Source organism: Ursus arctos, unplaced genomic scaffold (genome assembly GCF_023065955.2).
Source record: "Ursus arctos isolate Adak ecotype North America unplaced genomic scaffold, UrsArc2.0 scaffold_3, whole genome shotgun sequence".
NCBI lineage: Eukaryota > Metazoa > Chordata > Mammalia > Carnivora > Ursidae > Ursus > Ursus arctos.
The window spans coordinates 87,425,223-87,447,176 of NW_026622985.1; the positions used below are offsets into that span (position 1 = coordinate 87,425,223).

The window sequence follows — 21,954 nt, forward strand, 5'->3', positions numbered from 1 at the left end:
TTTCTTAAGACTTTTTAATTCCATAAAGCAAATTTTAACTATATACTTTGTTTTTCTCCTGAGTTAATTTGAATTTCTGGAAGAAAAGCTTATTTATCTTTTCCTTCTAAAGTGCTGAGAATACTTAATATTTTTTTTCTTTTTTTTAATTGAAGTATAGTTGACACACAGTGTTACATAAGTTTCAGGTGTACAACATAGTGATTTGACAAGTCTGTATATTATGCTATGCTTACCACAAGGTAGTGACCATCTGTCACCATCCAATGTTATTTTAATAAATATAAATCGTAGTAGTAGTGACGGTGTCAGAAACTGTTTACAGCTCTTTTATATCTCAATGGATTCAAATTAAAATGAATAATTATGTAGTATTCAATTACATTAATTTTCCTCTTTTTGCCTCCCATTGTTTCTACAGAGGCAGTTGGTGTGACCAGTCAGCGACCAGTGTTTTGTCCTTTTCATAAGAAGGAGCAGCTGAAGCTTTACTGTGAAACATGTGATAAACTGACATGCCGGGACTGCCAGTTATTAGAGCATAAAGAGCATAGGTACTGCCATCTTTAATTATATACTTACATTTATAATAAGCTTTTTGAGGAATAGAGAACTGCTGGCACCCCAGCCAAATGGCAGTCAGCAAATAAAGTTTTGTTTGGCCAGCAGTATGTTAGCTTGTTCCAGGGTTTTTCAACTTGGTCACTATTAATAGTTGTGGGGGGCATTTCTGGTTCATTGTATGGTGTTTAGCTGCATCTTTAACCTGTATTCGCTAGATTCCAGTAATATCCTCCGAGCTGTGACAACCAAAAATGTCTCCAGATGTTGCCAAATGCCCTACAGAACAAAATCACCCTGAGTTGAGAACCACTGGCCTACACACTGTTTGAAAATAAATGTTATTTGTTGCCAAATTATTGTTTGTAAAATGAGATTTTACATGAAGAAAAAAATTCAGATCTTTGGGTTTTTGAGAAAATGGAACCTGGTATGGCTGTGGGCCCCATATACTTGTGGGTAGAATTCATTTTAGTGTTCTGTAGAATGAGACATACCTTTCCCAATTCATCATAGTTCCTACCGAAGCTTATTTTTAAATCTGACCTCCCAAAGGTATTTGAGTCAGCAACCACTGATTTATTTAAAATAGTAAGATTCTGATTGATACAAATAAAATTGCTTAATGGTCTAGGCTCACAAACTGATGGTTATCAGAGGAGAAATGGGTGGGGGCATGGATTAATTAGGTGATGGGGATTAAGGTGTGCCCTTGTTGTCATGAGCACTGGGTGTTGTATGTAAGTGTTGAATCACTAAATTGTACACCTAACACTAATGTTATTTTACTGTATGTTAACTAGCTGGAATTTAAATAAAAACTAAAAAAAAAAAATTATCTAGGGTCACAGTAATGGTAGCTAGTCAATTTAGACCAAACCATACCAGTGACAATAACCAGAAAACCTGGACAAAATACAGAAGTCATTGATAAAAAATTTTAGAGCTTATTAGTAAAGAATTACTAGACCAGGTTGGAGGGGGGACAGAGAATGATAGGAGCTTTTTTCCCTTTGAGGCATTTACCAGGAGATAGGGGAACACTTCTGATAGGCCACAGGGCTGGGAAGGTAGGGACTGGAGTTCAGGGGTTACAGGGGTTGAAGGCTTCTCCTTGCCTTGATTTGGAATCCTGAAAGTCTACACTATTACAGTAAAGAAGAACTAGCTACTAGAAAGTTACTGACTGGGACTGAAGCCTCAGCATCAATTTTTTTCAGCACCCAGAGATGGAGTAAATTGAAATCATACTGCTGGTGCCCCAAGGTGTACCTGATAGAATCAAATGTAAATCCTTTCAGAAGAGAGAAAACATCATCTTCTCCCTTAGGTTTATTCAGTGATGAATTTTGCAAGATGGTCCAACACAGGATTAGAAGTAAACGAGTATTCTAGGAGATGTAAACAATGTGAACAAAACCTAGCAGATACAACAAGTGATATAAAAAGACCCTTAGGGCTGCATCTTTCTATATTGAAGATAAGAGACAAAATGGAAAATTTGGGTAAGGAACTGAAAACTATAAAAAAGAATGAGATGGAAAATCCAGAACTGAAAATTACCATAACTGAAATTAACTCATTAGTAGCCATAACAGATTTGACATAGCAGGAAATGAGAATTAATGAACTAGGAGAAAAGTGAGAAAATACCCAGAATGAAGCATGGTAAACAGAAGGATGGAAAGTAGAAGAAGAAGTAATACAAGGTGTAACTTGGGCCCAAGAAGGAGAGAAGATGGAGGAAATGGGAAGGAAGCAACATTTAAGGACAGAGTATAATGGCTTAGAATGTAGTAATACTGAAGAAAGATGTCTAGCCCATATTTAGGAAGCCCATAAATCCCCGGCAGGATAAATATTTTTAAAGTACAAAAAGAAAATAATTACAAACTAAAATTTTATACTCAGAGAATATTTTTTAAAATGAAAATTAATGAAAGATGCTTTCAGAAAAAATAATCTAGGATAATATATCCCCAGTAATCCCTCACTAAAGTATACCTCAGGCAAAAGAGAAATGGTTGTTAATGTATCGTGGAATGAGGAGCAATTAAAAAGGTAAGTATGAGTAAATCTAAATAAATGTTGACTTATGAAACAAAAATGTCTTATTGGTGCGTGTCATGTGTGTGTTTTGTGTATTACACAACAAACATGTTAGGAGGATATGGAGTTCATGTTCTAAGACTGAAGAGGGTAAAAAAGTACAAATTAATATTAGATGGTAAGTCCAGATCTGTATTTTGTAATGTCTAGAGTAATCACTAAAAGAATAGTGAAAGTGTCTATGATTATCAGAGTTAATAGAGAGGGGAAGTGGAATAATTAATCAGTCTAAACACAGGCCAAAAAAGACAAAGAACAGATGGGATTTAATAAGGACTTGGTAAATCTATAAGTATATTTGTAATTACAATAAGTGTAAATGGATAAAATGTTCCAAATTAAAAGATTTCATCCTGGATAAGAAAGAGAGTAGAAAATCTACTATTTGCTTTTTATAAGAAGAACAACTAAAACCTAAGTATATGGAAAGAATAATGGGGGGAAAATGCGCTACACAACATTAACCAAAGGCAAGGTGTTATATTGAAGTGCCTGATTTGAGATAGAGGGACACTTTATACAATAGAAGGCTCTCTTCATTTAAAAGATATACCGGTTTTATACACACACACACACACACACACACACACACACACACACACATATGTGCGCCCATAGGCTTAAAATGTATAACAAAAAATGACAGAACGTAGAACAAATAGACAAATACATAAAATTTCCATGGGAAATTTTAACATGCTTTTTTCAATAATTGACAAAATAAGCAAATAAAAAATCAGGATATTTCAGTAAGATTCAAATAACCTAATTAGCAAAGACTGTGTGGATATTAAGGAACACTGTACCTAATAATATATATTCTTTTCAAACATCAAAAGAAAAAATTTAATTGACCACATGTCAGGGCAGTCTTAAATTTCAGAGGGTTAAAATCATATAAAGTCTTGCATAAACTCAATGCAATTAAATCTAGAAGATAATAATAGATGAGAAAATTCTCCAAAAATTTGAAAATGAGGAAATAAAATTCGTATGAAAGCTAAATGCAGCAATGCATGATCCCATACTGCAGCCTGGACTAGAAGGGGAAAAGTGATTTAAAGGACATGGACTGAAACAAGTGATGTAACTAGAATATGATGTGTAGAGTAGGTGAAAGTATTATCTCAGTGTCCATTTTCTTACATTTAATTATTATACCGTGGTTGCATAACAATACCCGGTGTTTAGGAAATGCATACTGATTATTAAGGTGTTGAAGAGCTTTGATGAGTCAATATTTGAAAAACTAAGCTGTATAAAGGTATAGATCTCTGTACCATTGCAGATTTACTTGGAAATTATTTCAAAATAAGCAGTGAGAAATAAATGTAAATAAAGCATCAAAGAAGAAATCCCAGTGGATATTAGAAAATATTTTTATCTGAATGATAGTGGAAATAATGTCCTAAATATATTGTTAAGGCCATGATGAGAGGAAAATACGTATCATGAAATGTGTATAGTAGAAAGTAAGGATAAAAAGTAAATGCACTAAACATTTATCTCAAATTAGAAAAATGAGTATATTAAACCCAAAGTAAGTGGGGAAAAGGACATAATAAGGATAAGTGCAGACATTAATGAAGTAAAGTCAAAAATCAAATCATTCAAAGACTAGTAAATTGACAACTTCCTTTATGAGTGACTGAGAGCAGGCCCACCCAGCTGATACCAGGAGCAAAAATGGGGCATCAACACATCTGTAAAGGCATTTAAAATTATGAAAAGGATATCTTTAATAGATTTGAAAATTTTTACTTGAAAGAGGATAATTCTTAGAAAATAAAACTTAACCAAACTAGTACAAGATAAGCTAGAAAATCAGAATAGGCCTTTAATGTAAATCCATGATTTGTAACTTTCTCACAAAGAAAACTACAGACCCAGATGACTTAATTGATGCATCAACAACATAGGTGTGGTAAAAATAACACCCTGAAATACATACAACCTTGTCCAGAGAATGATGAAAGAATGAATTCTCTCCAACTTGTTTTATGGGGAATGAAAATAGAAAATGGCAGACTAGTCTAACCCATGAAATGAATATGAAAATTCTAAGACATAAAAGTAGGAAACCAAATCCAGTAGTATTGTGATTTTTGGACAATATAATTGCAACCAAGTTGGCTTTGTTTTAGGTATTCAGAGTTCATTTAACATTTGAAAATCATTAATGTAATTCGTATTAAAAGAATGAAGGGAAAACACATGATGATTTCAATAGACAGAAACAAACATTTGTTTAAAAAAAAAAAAAAATGCACCCATGGTAGAAGATCTTAGCAAACAAGGAATAAAGGAAATTTCCTAAACCTAATTAAGGTTATCTATAAAAAGAACTAGAAAACACCATAACTGGAATATTAAAAGTTTTTAGATTGAGTTTAGGAACGAGATAACAATGACCATTTTGACCATTTCATTTAATGTTACACTGTACCAGGATCCCAAGGAGTGCATTATGTACTAAGGAAATCCAACAGAATTAACTGTGTTCCCCTTTTTTTCTAATGATGGCAACCCTATTTATAATACTGATTTAAGTGTGCTTGCACTTTAAATCCTATTATGTAAAATACTGTATTTTTTGCATTTTATGAAAAATTAATAAAACTGGTTATCTTCTACATTACTGTTTCCCTGGAGTTATCTACATAGTTCATCAGAGGTTATCATGTTGACTCCCAAGTTGAATTTTTTAAAGTGCTGTGTTTTATGTTGCTTGAAGCTTTATTGCATACAAGGCATAATATCAAGAGTTTTTCTTACTCTTCCCATTTTTCCCAAAGGCATATATTTGTGACCTCTGTGGCACAACTACCTAATGTTTAAAAGTGATCTTTAACATGTATGTTTACAGCATCAAACTCTCATAATTATGAAATTGCAAAATAGTAAATAAATCTACTTAAATATCTGTGATTACTTTTTGCCAGGTCAGCCAAGTGAGCTCTCTAAGACTCTAAAACTATGAATGATAGATGTGTATCTTCCCCAATTTTCCAAAATAATTTAGAGTATCCATGAATAATATCTGTAAAGACTCCCTCTTAGGGATAATTTTGAGAGCATGAAAAACCTGCCTTATAGGGATATATTAGAGTTTGTTTTTAAGGAATATTATTATTTATGTCTTTTATAATCTTGTTATCTTAAATAGTTTCTATGTGGGGGCTTTTCCTCATTTTAGATATATTAGCTTGAAATAATTGGCTTGTTCACTTGTCTTTCCAGATACCAATTTATAGAAGAAGCTTTTCAGAATCAGAAAGTGATCATAGATACACTAATCACCAAACTGATGGAAAAAACAAAATACATAAAATTCACAGGAAATCAGATCCAAAACAGGTAAATTTACATTTGTGGTGTTATAAAAAATCATCTTTATATAACATATTAAGTATATTCACTCTTAGAACAGACATTTTACTTAGCTCATGGTGAAATAGGTCCAAGTAAGCTGTAGATGGCTCTAGTAACACATAGTTCATAAGACTTCTCCAGAAGCTTTGGGTTTCTGGAAACTGGGCTGGAAAGCATTCTTTTCAGCCATGAAATTTCAAAACTGTTATGGTAATAAACTACATTGAGTAATGTCTCGTTTATCTGACAGGTATTGATAATTTATAATTATCTGGTGTTTCAAATTTTGAAGAAATGTCAGGATTTAAAAACAAAACTATTTTTGCCTGTATTGTAAAATACTTTAATACTTGGTTATATAGATATAATTGCTTTTTTAAATGTTGGCAGATTTTGAGATGCCTTCTCTGGGCTGTCATCTTTTAACTGCAATAAAGTGGAGATCTTAGGATACCAGGAGACAGGGATCATTAAACAGTTTCACACACCTTTTATTCCTTATCAGATACAATACTTACATATGTTTCTACGTATTGTTACACTTTTTGTTTTCCATAGGAGTCCTCTTAAATGTCCAAAGGCTCGTATCTCATAATTCAGTAATTAGGGGAGTAAACCACTAACCTCCACATGAAAGAAGGAGTTTGTCTAGCCTCCGCACTTTTTTATCCCATTTGGAACCCACACTGACATTTACAACCTTTAAAACACCTATGAAATCCCCAAAATCCCATATCTCCCTTCTTTTGTTGTTTTGCATACAAAAGAAACCCATCACTACCTAAATAAATCAAGACATGCTTTTTTAGAAAGGGCCTGAATAAGAGAGTCCTCACAGGGGATTTGAATGTTACTCAAGGAGAAAAAGTCTTTTGTGGTTCATCTTCCTTAAGACCAATCATCATAATGTGTTACACTTGTCATTTTGGAGCATGGCTACAGTGGGAATTTTTTCCAAGGAATTCCCTGGTTTAACTGAATTCTTTTAAAGATATTCTTATACATAATTTACCCTCTTCTTGATGCTTCGGTATTATTATTATTATTATACCCATTTTTATTCACTGTGATAATAACAGTTCTATTGTGTGTCTTTTGTTTTTCTTCTTATCAGCTCTCATTTCATTTTACCTTTCTCTTTCACATAATAACTGTATTAACCAAGTATTGTTTCATTTACCATATTCTAATCACAATACTATTTTTGCCAAATAGAGTAAGTGATGGGTTTAAAGTTTATTATCTGAGTAGTTGAAAATTTGTAAAGGATATTTATGGAATGATGAAGAAAGATAGTTCTAGGCGTTTACCATCTAAGTGGCAAATGGTAGCAACTATAAAATAAATTTGTGTAAAAGATCCACCCTTGACAAAATGTATTCTTGACTTTTATCTTATTCTCTCATGTATATTGTGTGAGCTATAAGCCAAAGTTCACTTTTTTGTAACATACGGATGTCCATTTGGTCCTACACCCTTTGTTTAAAAGACTATATTGCTATTCAGTTGCCTTGGTTCCTTTGTAGAAAATCAGTTGACAACATATGTATAAGGTTACTTCTGAACTCTGTTCTGTTCCCTTGTGTTTTTCTTTTTTGCCAGTACCCCCACTTCCTTTATCACTGTGGCTTTTTATAGTAAGTCTTCAAATCAGGTAGTGTGAATTCTCCAAATTTGTTTTTTTTACCTTTCTGTTAGTGAATTATGCTGTTTTTACAAAGTCCTACATTATTGAATGGGAAGATTTTGGTTTTTGAATTGTGGTAAGACTCAAAGATTCCCTGGATTAGGTGCTAATTGCTCATAATCTCTATAGACTACCTGACTATAAAAGGATTACATTTACTGGGCTGGCTTACTTTGGTATTAATTCATTTTTATGCATGTGCAAACAGCATTGCTTGTCCGTTTTTCATCACGTTCAACTATCATGAGGATTTAAATTAGTTTTGGAGGGTTTATTTTGTTTTGTTTCAAGGGGTTGTTTGCTTCCCAGGTCTGTCTGAGTTGATCTTATAGCCAATATTGGTGGCAGTTAACCACCTTAAAGAATTTGCAACAGAGAATAAAATCTATGCCCTATTGGTTTTAAGTTTCAGTGGGTAACTATTGGAGAAGCAGACTGGAGAAATGAAACTTTTAATTTATCTCAAATGTTTAGTGGGTGTCCCATTATCCTCTTCTGCTTCTGTAAGATAGCCTGGTGTGATGCTATGTATTTTCTTTCTATCTCAATCTCCATGAAAAACAGCATTCCATTTTCTTAGAGGAGAAACTATACATGGTGGTTGATGAAACATAAAGTAGTATTTAGCTGTTTATTTAAAGACAAATGTGTTATTAAAAGTAGCAAACTACTATTGTTCTCTTTGCCTCTGTGCAAATATAATGAATGCTGTAGCAGTTCAGATGACTAAGGGTGACACATTTACACTTTCCTACTTCTTAGTTACAGTGGATACAATCGAACACTTTCAGAGTCATGGTTTTCTTATTTATAAATCTTTTTTTTTTTTTTTTTTTTTTTGGTCCATCCTTTTAGGCCAAGTATTGATTTTCTTGGATGATTTTCATCATGATCTTTCCAAACCATATTTTCTTAAAATGTGTTCATTCTCTTGCAATTTTATACATTTTGATTTTAAGATTGAATTAAGTGACTCTGTCTTTCAGAAGAATTACATTTCTGCTATGTCATCTTCAAGAAAGTCAATTTAAACTGAAAGACCCTTAGAAACAGCTGAGCTTTTAAGAGTTGAAAACATTTTGGCCTAAGTTAGACATTAAAAAAAATCAGTTTTAAATATTATAAAACAATCTTCTGCCTTAGATTTTAGATTTTTCCCCCTTTCATTTAATTTTCAGGATAATTGAAGTAAATCAAAATCAAAAGCAGGTGGAACAGGATATTAAAGTTGCTATATTTACATTGATGGTAGAAATAAATAAAAAAGGAAAAGCTCTACTGCATCAGCTTGAGGTAAGTTACTATTAATGGGACAGTATGTTGTAACAATTTAATACAGTATTTTCTCATGTATTTTTGAATTTGGAATCCTAGCCTTTTTCATACAGTTGTTCCCGTTTATGACTCAGTACTACTTCTCCGTTCCCAGGTTTTCTTTTGCCAGGTTCTACACTGTACCTGACAGTTTATGGCTTAGTGTGTGCTTGGTAGCACAAAGCACAATGCCATGCTTGAAGAAGGAGCTCTGTAAATGTTGAAGAGATTAATCATTTTAGATTCTTTGAAGTGAGAACTTCGGGTCCCCAAAGCGGTACAATTGAGCAAAAATTTTTAGAACGATAACAAAGCTGTATTTCATTTTCAAACATACACATTTAACCTTATGAGAAATTAGGTAAAAGGATGTGCCTACTGCTTTCAACATTTTATAGTCTTAACTGTGAAAGCAGTATGTAGCGAGGGATGCTCAAGACACTTAGGATAATTGTTTCTCACCACAGTAAGAAAGATATTATGGTCTTCATGGGCTTTATTACACTCATGAAGGTCAGGATCCAAAGTCAGTGTTTGACTCCAAGTAATAGGAAGTTACAACTTCTTCATGGTATGTTAATATAGTATTAATTGCATGGTATTTTAGTATTCTTTTAGTATATTGGTGCAGAAAGAATTCACAGTAAAGCAGCAATTTACAATGAGAAGAGAATAAGAATTCTAATGTTTAAAGATGAAAAAAACAACACTCCTAGAAATAATTTAGTTCAAACTCTTTATTTTGTAGTTGACAAAATTATAAGGTCTTTGTCAGAGAGTCCTATCCCTCCTGGGAAAGCATGGTCATTCCCATGGTTTATCAGACATACAGGAAACAAAGACTAAAATAATTCTCTGTTCTTTGGAAACAGATAGTTACTTAGCGAAGAAGTGTTCTGTCCAGGCAACCTCGCTTACGGGAACTATTTTTTCAAGGTTCTATGACTTTTTTTTTTTTTTTCAATAGAAGCATTTACACAATTTAAAAAGTTTTCCAAGCTCTGCTTAAAATCAGACATCACTTAGATTTGCTTTCTCAGAGATTAGCAGTGCATGCATTGCTGTGGCTCTTTCCAGACTTCTCTGTAAATCAGAATCTCTTGAAGATAACAAAAGATGACCAGATCCCAAATCTCTAGGAATGAACCTGGTCATCGGTATTATTTGTAATCACCTTTATTGACTTATAGTTTTTGTAGCACCTTTTAAATATGCCTCTAGTCCTCATATCCATTCTCCTGGTTCACAAAATCCTCCTAAAACAAATGTAGCCACTTTTATCTAAGAATCCAGAAATCGGCCCGAATAGTTGTTACCATAGAAGACTGTAGTAACTAGGGCTTCTTGTTATCAATATGCAACCTCTCCCAAAGTCAACACAACTTATATTCTTTCTAGTATGTCTCCAAAGAAACATTTAGGCTATTTCTGACCTCTGTAAAAAGTAAGTAATCTCTAAACTTAAATTAGACGTGACAAAGCTATTGACCCATCATTGCAGTTTTTCCCTTAATTCACTTCAGCACCTGTGTATTTTCCAAATTTGAAACTGACTAGAGACAGGATCTAGGTTCCTTTTTTTAAAATGAGAATGTAAATCCATATTGGAGTGTAGCAATTTTACTTTTAAACTTCAGAATCAGTAGAAAACTCTATTGTCTTCCCCTTTCCTTGCAGACAAAGACTTTTGGATAGAGAACTTTAAAATAACCCAAGTTCAGCGTGCTCTCTCTCTGTTTTTTTTTTTTTTAAGATTTATTTCTTTATTTTAGAGAGAACATACATGTGCAAACGGGGGGAGGGGCAGTGGGAGAGAGAAAATCCCAGGCAGACTCCCCGATGAGCACAGAGTCTGACGCAGGGCTCTATGCTAGGACCCTGAGATCATGACCTAGGCTGAAACCAAGAGTTGGACGCTTAACAGACTGAGCCACCCACCCAGGCACCCCCAGTGCTCTCTACTTTTGATTAATCTGTGTTCTTTCTTGTGTTCTTTGCTTAGAGATATTCTGTATTCTGCTTTTATGTAGTTTTTCTGAGAATGCATTGGCACCTCTACTCATTTTATCAATTGGCTGCCAAGGTAATTCTCAGTAGACAAAAATCCTATCCTTTTCTAACCACATACAAAGTATGAGTGTTGTCTACCATATGGCATGACTGGGCACAAAGTGGTTGCAGTCAAGACTAGTTAATGCCTTGAAAAGTGAAATCCTGCGATTGCACAAATTGTGTGATCTGGTAATTTTATTAGATTGCTGGATAATATATCTATTTTATTTGTGAGTATTGAATTTAACAGGCATTTACTGTATCATAATCAATCCATGGCTTTTGGCCCTTTTTGGATATTGGAAGTTGCATGAACAGACACCTAAATTCCAGAATATGTCAGACTAGACCAAGGGCCTGGGGTGAGGGTGTGCGGAGACAGTGATGGCAGTGGTGATGATGGTGGCAGCAGCAGAACATCTGCAGTGTTGGGGGCACAGTGTTTTGTGACAGTGAGAGTGATCCTTTATACTAAAGGAGAAAAAAACACTAAGGATATTTTAAGTTTCTGTCATTTGGGTTCTCACAGGTGGCAGTTATTCTAATTCGGTAATCTGAAAATGACCATTAAAATGTGTTATATACAGGACAAATTTTGAAATTTTCTTCTTTTCAGAGTCTTGCAAAGGACCATCGCATGAAACTTATGCAACAACAACAGGAAGTGGCTGGACTTTCTAAACAATTGGAACATGTCATGCATTTTTCTAAATGGGCAGTTTCCAGTGGCAGCAGTACAGCATTACTTTATAGCAAGCGACTGGTGAGATACACTGAGCAATGCACTTAACGTACCATCAAAACACAGAGAAACAGTGCAGTTATTGGAATACTTAAAATTCAGAAATGTTCATTAGTCTCTTTGTACTTCATTGCCCTTTACCTATTTCTAATTTTTTTTTTTTACCTATTTCTAGTTTTAATTGATCAAAATATTTTGGTTTTAAAAAATATATTTAACTGCCATGGTTTAGGTATAACTTCAGTTTTACTCTACCATTGTCTTTCCTGTTTGGTTCTTTTCCAGGTTTTCTCTCAGTGGCTATTGAACTTAATACTAAAAATAATGATAATAGTAAATATTTCCTGATCATCTATAGTGTGCCAGACACTAATTCTAAGCATTTTCCATGTAATATTTCTCTTAAACTTATGCATAATTTGGGGGGGTGTTGTTTGTTTGAAGTTTTTATTTAAATTCTAGTTAGTTAACATATAGTGTAATATTGGTTTCAGGAGTAGAATTCAGTGATTCATCACTTACATGTAACACCCAGTGCTCGTCAGAACAAGTGCCCTCCTTAATCTGCATCACCCATTTAGCTTATCCCCTGCCCGCCTCCCCCCCATCCACCCTCAATTTGTTCTCTATAATCACGAGTCTCTTAAGGTTTGCCTCCCTCTCTTTTTTCGCCCCTTTCCCCTGTGTTCATCTGTTTTGTTTCTCAAATTCCACATACGAGTGAAATCATATGGTATTTCTTTCTCTGACTGACTTATCTCACTTAGCATAATGCTCTCTAGTTCCTTCCATGTCATTGCAAATGGCAAGATTTCATTCTTTTTGATGTCTCGGTAATAGTCCATTGTGTATATATGCACCACATCTTTATCCATTCATCAGTCAGTGGACATTTGGACTCTTTCCATAATTTGGCTATTGTTGATAATGCTGCTATAAACATCGGGGTGCATGTGCCCCTTAGAATCAGAATTTTTGTATCCTTTGCACTACTTAGTAGTGCAATTGCTGGGTCATTTTTTTATAGCTAGGTATACCTAGGAGTGCTTGGGTGGCACATTCAGTTAAGCTTCTGACTCTTGGTTTCGACTTAGGTCATGGTCTCAGGGTCACGAGATTGAGCCTCACATCAGGCTCCACACTCAGCTCATAGTCTGCTTAAGACTCTTCCTCTGGGGGCGCCTGGGTGGCACAGCGGTTAAGCGTCTGCCTTCGGCTCAGGGCGTGATCCCGGCGTTCTGGGATCGAGCCCCACATCAGGCTCCTCCGCTGTGAGCCTGCTTCTTCCTCTCCCACTCCCCCTGCTTGTGTTCCCTGTCTCGCTGGCTGTCTCTATCTCTGTCAAATAAATAAATAAAATCTTTAAAAAAAAAAAAAAAGACTCTTCCTCTGCCTCTCCTCTCCCATCCCCCCTCATGCGCCCTCGTGCGCATCTGCGCGCTCTTTCTTTCTCTCTCTCAAATAATTTTTTTTTTAAAAAAATCTTTAAAAAAAAAAAAAAAAAAAGCTAGGTATACCTATCCACCCTTATTGTATGGATGATGAAACCAAGGCACAGAGTTAAGTCATGTGCCTAAGGTTACACAATTAAGAGGTATAACCAGAATTCTATCTTGGACACCTGAGCTTAGAGGCTGTTTCTCTTGTCCACAGTACATTGTTTACTCTGTCATTCATATATGGTACTGTATATTTCAACCCTATTTGCTACAGAAGAGTGGCTGTGTTATTAGATGAACAATTTTGATAGTAATCTATAACCTTGCTACTGAAGATATTTAGTCACTAATCACCTGAGGATTCTAGTTTAATAGTTGTGGAGTGGAGCCAGATTCTGTATTTCTCACAAGTTCCTGGGAGGTGCTAATGCCACTAGTCTGTCAACCATGCCTTTAGTAGCAAGGATCTTGAAGATACTTAGCTACTGGAAGTCAAAAACAGTTTGACTTACCTTCATTTTATTAAGGATTCCACAGAGAATTATCCTTCGAAATCAAATTAGGATGCATCCAAATCAGCTTTCTGTTCACCTGTTCCATTTCTGGAATCAAGTGGCAGAATTTTTCTGTGACCATTTTGAAATAAGGAAATGTACTTCTGGATAAACTTCTATAAACTAGGTTCAAATATTGAGTTCAAGACTTATTAAAAACTGATTTGTAACTATTTCTATAGCTATTCCTAATCATGCATTGTATTCACTCTTAGAATTTTTTTCTTTCATAATATTCAATGATGTACTCTTTCTTGAGTCTTTTTTCCTTTTTCTTTTTTAAAGTGCTATATTGATGTAATGAAAAACAGCTTATATATACTACATATCTTCTCTGTTTTCCTGAATATTTTTCTGAAAGTGAAACAGAAAAAAAGAAAATGAGAGAATTGTCCTCTTTCAGTTATGAATGAAAAATTAGGAATATTGAATATTGTTTTTACATATATGTAAGAAGACATTCATACAATCAGATACTTAATCTCTTCTGTTTAAAAATTTCTCTAATTCTATGATTTTGTTTACTATGATTATAACAAGAGGAAACAATAAAAATAGAAGATGGAATTACTTAATCTGCACGATGATTTCTTGACATAGGAGAGAGGGAGATTGTTTTATTTTATATATAGGAGAAAATGGGTTCAGCAAATTATAAGGAATCAATTATAAAGAACCAATACCTAATTGACTAAATCATTTCTTCCAAATTTTTAAAAGCCTATGGAATCCAAGTGGGTCTTTAAGGCATTATCAGTAGCCAATGTAGTTAATAAAATAATTTGCCTGTAATGCATATAGAGCTGAGGCTCATGATTATTTGTAAACACTTATAAGGGTTTCCAACCTCAAAATTTGAAAATTGCTATATTCTACAGCTCTGTTCTTCGTAGTTCTTATGCTTGGTACATATAGCCTTGTTTACTCAGGTTATCCTTTAAATGATGGCTTTTATGTGCTTAAAAAATAAGAAGAAATGCCTTGCAGGTCTGAAATTCCAAGCTTGCAGTTCTCAGTTCATTTTTTTGCTATAGGAATTATGGTCAATGAAAAACAAAACCCAGGGCAACAGTGGAATCTTTTCAGAAGTCCAGTTTTAAATATATTTTGAAAGATTTTCACAGGATTCTTCTGTCAGCCTGTTAACACTGAATTTATCCTTACATAATTTAGAAGGAAGCAAGAAATAATTCAATGGTAAGAGAGCTCTTACATCTTGACAGCAAAATACATCAGGAAAAAAAATGTTACTTAATAAGTAGAGTTTGCCCGAGTTTGATACTACTTTTAGACCTTGGCACAACTTAATTAGCAGGTAGATACTAGCTATCTGAGTTGTAAATAAATTGTGTCTTTTAGCTTCTCAACAGCAAAATAAGGGATTTACAGCTTAGTACTCGAAAGAGGGAAAGGTATGTCCCCAGGGATTTACCTCGTAGTTCCCTTTATTTAGAGCTGATTTTCTTTTAAGAAAGTGCTCACATTTCTGATTTTAACCATTTTTCTACATAAATGATAAAGAAGGGAAATGTTATGTCCTAATGTAAGTCAATAAATGTAGAAAGAATAAGTAGATATGAAGAAGCACATTTGGTCACTCTTGTAGTTAAGGAGTCATCAAAGTATACTAATCTAGTGAGTAGAGAATTGATGGAATAGAGTTTCAGTGTAATCCTAGAATACCTCTTGCAAAATACTAATCAGTTACAAAGGGGGAAACCCAGTGAATTTAAGGTGGAGAAACTGGGCACCAAAATTGCCGGGTGATGAGGATTTGTATCAGCAGTTGTGGGACAGATTGACATCCTGAGCTTCCTGATCTGATATACTAAGAAATGCACATTATCATTTGTGTGGAATTCCTGACAAGAATGCTTTACTAAGTCTGATCAGGAAGAACTACACTCAGACTTGAGTTGAAGGTCATCTTGCAGAATATAAGACCCGAACTCTTCAAAGCCATCAAGGACGTAGATGACAGGGAATGACCAAGGAACTGCAGAGACATGGCAACTAAATACAATCTGTATTCCTTGATAGCATTCTGGGAAGTGACCCTGTGGGGAGAGTTGCCATTTAAATGAGGTCTTTGGATTGGAATGTAATGTTGTGACAAACCTGCTTTTGGAATTTGGAACTTGCTGCTCATGTTAGAGGGTCTTTGTTTTAAGATACACTCACTGGAGTGTTTGAGGTAGACAGAACCTCATGTCTGCAACTCGCTGTCAAAAGGTTTAGAAAAAGACAAGTAATAATAGTGTACGTTTGCAGAAGCAGTTGGGCAGGCGCTGGAACAAATGTGCTAATACATTAACAGTTGGGAAATCTGGGTGAAGGTTTCAGTTTTCTACGATTTTAAAATTATTTCAAAATGATTAAATTTTGGGAAATGATAAAACATGAGTGTCTTTATGAAGGAAAATTCTTGGAATAATTATTTTGGTTAGCAATTTTACAGTGAGAACTGTTAGAGGATGTAAAAAAGTAAAGGGAGAAAAACTTAGGGAGAGGAACATTGTGTTGAACGCCGTTTGCTACACAGTGTGCCATGTATTCCACGTAGTCGCAAAATAAGTTCATGGTTTTTTACTCAGAATTTATTATAGCTGCTGGAAATAATTTAGCAACTAAAGCAAATTTATTTATTCAACACTTATTGAATACCTGCTATATATCAGGCAGCATTCTAAGCACTGGGAGAACAGAAAACAAAATAAAATCTTTGCCCTCAAGCAGTTGCATTTTAGTGGAGAGAGACAGTACTGAAATAAAATATGTATACTGTGACATGGTTTTAAGTGCTCTAGAGAAAAGTTAAGGAAAGGAACATTGGGAACATTGGGGTAGGGATTGTAGTGATATTTGAGCAAATACTGAAGGAAGTGAGGAAGCAAGCCCTGTGGGAAGTAAATACGCAAGGGAAGTAAATTCTCGCAGAGCAAGTGCAAAGATAGAGGTGGAAGTTTTTGTGATATGGATACAAGGAGGCCTTAGGGGCCGGAACAGAGTGAAGGAGCAGAAAGCAGAAAGTAGTACGAGTAAGATCAGAGAAATAATGCAAAGTCAGAGCGTTGTAGTTCATTATGAGGACTGTGTTTTTAATCTGAGTAAGATGGGGAACCATTGGAGAGGGGGACTTGAGGAGAAAGAGGATACTATACAATTTATATTCTAATCACTATGGCTGTTGCAAATAGAGTATAGGTAGTTGAGGGCAAGGGAGAAATAAGGGAGACCAGTTAGAATCTTACTGCAATAAGGTGGCTTTTCCAAGGTGGTAGCAGGAGAATTAGTAGAGTTGATGGGAAAACTGGTAGGTTATCCATAAGGATAGAGCCAGTAGGATTTACTGACAGGTTGAATGTAGGGCTTGAGAAAAAGAAAAGAACCAGAAACTAAGCAGTAGGAAAAGTAGTGCTGCCAATAATGGAGATGGGGAAGATTATAGGACAAGCAGACCTGAAGAGAAAGATCAGAAGTTCCCTTTCAGACATATTAAATTTGAGGTGCCTGTCAGACAACCAGGTGGAGATGCTGACTGAGCAGTTGGAAGTGCAAGTTCAAAAGAGAGATCCAGACTTGAGATACAAATTAAGGAGTCATTTAAACTGTGAGACTCTATGAGATCACTAAAACTATGTGGGTATAGGAGAAAAGAGGGCAGTTGCAAGACTGAAAGAACTAACACTGGAGGCCGTGATGGTGCATTGGAACCCAAACCTATTCTCAGTGGCCCCAAAGAGTAGCAACTGGTAAAATAAAAGAAAAACCTTGAGGAGAGTGTAGTATGCTGAAAGCCAAGTGAAGGAAATGGTTTCAGAAAGGAATGGGAGGAGGGGAACGGGGGGGAGTAAAAATAGATGAGTTTTTTAAAGAGTTTGCTGTAAAAAAAAGAGCAGAAAAATGGGGCAGTGGATGGTAGGAGAAAAGGAGTCAAGAGTTTTGTTTTTAGCTGGGAAAAGTTAAAACATGTTTATACGTTGATAAGAGTGATCCAGTAAAATGGAAGCTTACGTGGTACAGGAGAAGGAAGAAAATTGCTGAGCAGTGTCTGTGAGTAGGCAGGAAGGGTTGGGTACTGTTGCACAAATGGGAGGACTGGCTTTAGAAGCATGGCCATTTAGGGGAACCTGGGTGGCTGAGTTGATTAAGCTTAGGAGTCTTGATTTCAGCTCAGGTCATGATCTCAGGGGCCTGGGATCAAGCCCCATGTCAGGCTCCGTGCTCCGTGGGGGAGTTTGCTTGAGATTCTCTACACACCCCCATCCCCCCACTCCAGCTCCGCAGCTGTGTGTATGCACTCTCTCTCATTCACTCTCTCTCAAATAAATAAAATCTTAAAAAAAAAAAAAAGGAAACATGGCCATTTAATCCATTATAATAGGTGGGAACACTAATACTGACAAGTGGTGAGAATTTGTAGATGATCTCTGATTGTTCCTGCTTTCTCACTAAAATCATAAGCAAAATCATCAGCTGAGATTGAGAATGGGAGAGGAAGGAGGTGTTAGAGATGTGAGAGGAAAATTTGAGTAGTCATCTAGGAGAGTAGGGAAGTAAAGTACCACAAAAATGTCACGATAGCCAGTCAAGCTTAGGGGCCAACCTGAAGTAAATTGTGATGTGTTTATTAGTCCAGTTATATCTGGGCAAAAGTTGGGTTTAACCAGGGTGGTTTTGTTTTGTTTGGAGAAAGGCTGAGAGGGAAGGGAATATATCTGATGGAGTATGTGAGAGAAAGAGGTATTGAGGGTATCTGCAAGGTGGTTATGGTGATTGGCCCTGGGATTTCAGGTGGGTAAGGTTAATGGTGAGGTGAGATCAAAGGATAGGGAAAAATTATAAGAGCAAACACAGGACCCTTAAGGTTTATAGGATTATTGGTACCTGGGCACTAGAGGAAGCTGGAAAGAAGGATCAGCTGGTTGGATATTAAAATCATCAAGAATTATGACAAGAGTAATGTTAGAGATGGTGATAATGAGCCAGGAACTAAATTATTCAAGGACTGAGGGAGAATGACCAGGTATTCACTGAGGACTGCAGTGCGGAAGGAGGTGGGTGCGTGTGGTGTCATGACATGAGATTCAAAACACAGGCGCAAGGAGAACCATCCCTAGCAGGCCTGGTTTTGGGCTGAGATTAATTTGTACTTTCCATAACTCATTAGCCCCCTAATCTAAATGTTGAATTCTTTAAAAGAGTAAGTAAAATACATAAAAGAGCAAAATGTGTTAAAATTTATTTTATAAATATTTAGTTGGTGCTTCTCTGAAGTTTTCGTAATTCAAAAAACTGACTTTAACCTATCACTTTAAAATACTTCTCAGTTTTATATTCAGTAGTATAACTAATTGAATTATATCTCAGAACTTTTCACATGTTAAAAAAAAACTTATCCACATGTATAACTTAGATATGATTAGTTATTTTGTGTTAGCATTCATACCAGAGACCGTTTTTTGTGTATTTACTGGGAACTTAATAAATTATTTGCCTGATTAAAGACACCAATGTTTAGTTGTCTCTCCTTTCTTCTAGATTACATACCGGTTACGGCACCTTCTTCGAGCAAGGTGTGATGCTTCCCCAGTGACCAACAATACCATCCAGTTTCACTGTGATCCTAGTTTCTGGGCTCAAAATATTATCAATTTAGGTAGGCACATGTGTCCTTTTTCTCAAAGTGCCTTTGTTTCTGGAACTCTTAATGATTATGCTATGTTATTGAAAATGTCTTCCACCCCCAAAATGTTTTTCTTACCTTGTTTTGAAGATATGGAATTTTTGCAAGTATTTTATTAATGTTATGTATATGTGTGACACGTGCATGAATACAAATACACATATAAGTAAATGGATGATATGAACATCCTTTTTATTGACTCAGGGTATCTAGACTTTGGAATTTAGAAGTTCTTTTTTCCATAGAATCTTGTTTGTATTGTTAACTATAGGTTTATCAGAATGGGGTAATAAAACTTTTGACTCGTAACTGCCATCAAAACAGGATTTTTGGTGTTTGGAATATTTTCTGATAAAATAATATTTCTTTTATCGACTTACTTTTTTTATACTCAGTCATGAAGCGCCTAAGAGTTTATTTGCCTGATCTCGCTAGGGAAGACTTTTCATTTTTTTATTCTGCCTTTTATGTAATAACTATATATTTTTAAACTTCCTAATTAGAGTGTAACATGCACGCAGAAAAGTGCCCCAGTTTTAAGTATTGGAGCCCACTGAATTATCACAAAGGGAGACTATTATTTTGGTAAGATTAGGAGCTCAAATACCTTTGCAGGCAGTTGAGGAAGTTATTACTTTAGCTTCCCTACATTATTTGCTAATAGAAGTAGTCTTCACTTTTTGTCTCTTAATTTCTCATAGGGAATCTATAGAAACAGAAATTTAAGAATTCTCTATATATTCTTCATCAGCCACCAGTGTGGTTGACTGTGATTTTGACTATGTTTCAAAATCATCAAAGATGGTTGCTCTCTCATTCCCTAGGCTAGATTCTGGGTAGGAAAGGAAGAAATGGCCCGAAAGAGAGAGAGCCAGTGCTGTCATAATATACCAAGAAAGGAAGCAATAAGCTTATACAAATCTCTTCCGTACAACAGAAGAACAAAAAGGATGGTGATTAGGTGACCCCTGCAGCTGTTTGAAAGTGCATGCAGCAATGTATGTATTGATAGGTAGCGGGCAACTGGAATCACACACAGTCTCGCCTGTATTACTAAAAAGAAGCTTCTTAATACAAAATGTGTTTATAAGTAACTATCTTTTACCCTCCCCCACTAAACCACCACACATTCAGCTCTACAGAGAACCTATCCATATAAGTAGTCATATACAGAAATATATGTACTTATAAGCGTATTGCTTACACTATAAATCACATGATGTAGACATAGGTAAAATTAAGAATGTGTGTGTAACTATACACACATAAGTGGATATAGTTTTAGATAAATCTGTATCAGCCAAAAACAAAATAAAAACAGCATCTGTATTTGTGAAGTTTGTGAAAATCCTTAATAAAATTAAACAGTATCCTTTACTGTAAGACTTCTCAGAGCTATCATTTACAGCTGTGTTAAGTTGTCATTTACAATGAGATTTGCATTTTAAATATTCTAAGAAGGAGATAAGTTTCCCAAATTTGTTTATCTGTGGCTTCTGGGAAATTGAAGAGTGCGAGGGAAGAATATTGATCTAGATGAACATTCAGTTAATGTCTTGGTGAGTTTGGGTAAGTTGTTCAATACAACTTAGATCCCTTATCTATTAGAAGGACTGAACCCTTAGATCCCTTATCTATTAAAAGGACTTAAGGATATACATAGACTTACTATATTGCCTAACATACAGTGAGTATTTAATGAAGGATAACCATAATTTTTTGGGATGCTTATGCTTAGTAAATCAAACATTTAATTGAGTCTCCACTGTTGAAGAAGTCAAGCTTTGCCTTGTGCTTTAATCACACCTACTCAGAGGCACCTTTAGCACCTTTAAATTCTAAAAGTGTAACTGTAAGCCAAAGTATTGTCTATCAGAGAACTGACGTAGTATGCACTGTGAAGATAAAAGGAACTTGAGAGATTACGAATTGCTCATACTAAAGAATCAGAAATATGTTGCGGAAGTCTTAGAACCAATGTCAGGTTTGCTTGTTTTGCTTTAATAAACAACAACAGTTCTCAAGATGTAGTATGAGGTTCCTTTAGGAGACCACAAGGCCTCCCTTTTTCCAACTATGTGTCTGTTTGTGGCCGGTTTTCTTCAGATATTTCAATCCAAACAATATATAATGACACATAATGCAAAAACAGGAGAGTTCAACTTTTAGGTGAGACATGTAAAGAGATTTTTAACAATACTAAAACAATGCCACTCACCGCTAATTTTTTTGAAGTTATTTTTCATAAATGTGTTATGGGTTTATTTTTAAATGAATTAATAAGTAAAAAAATTTTTTAATAGTTTCTAATATAGTAAAATTTGATAGAACTTACATACACAAAAACTCTTTGGGGCCTTCTCTTTTTAAGAGTGTAGAGTGTTTCTGAGACCAAAAAATTTCTTGGCAATTTGAAGTTCAGCAAAAATAGCCTTACA

At 35.1% G+C, this 21,954-nt stretch overlaps 1 protein-coding gene across 2 annotated transcripts in view; it reads left to right on the forward strand.

Moving 5' to 3' along the window:
• TRIM24 (tripartite motif containing 24) overlaps positions 1-21,954 on the forward strand; it is a 92,461-nt gene that overhangs the window by 49,070 nt on the left and 21,437 nt on the right. For both annotated transcript variants that reach the window (XM_026511684.4, XM_048212918.2), the window contains exons 4-8: positions 422-554; positions 5,911-6,027; positions 8,908-9,022; positions 11,712-11,858; positions 19,372-19,489. In XM_026511684.4, coding sequence (XP_026367469.1) covers positions 422-554; positions 5,911-6,027; positions 8,908-9,022; positions 11,712-11,858; positions 19,372-19,489 — 630 coding nt within the window. The remainder of the gene's footprint in view (positions 1-421; positions 555-5,910; positions 6,028-8,907; positions 9,023-11,711; positions 11,859-19,371; positions 19,490-21,954) is intronic.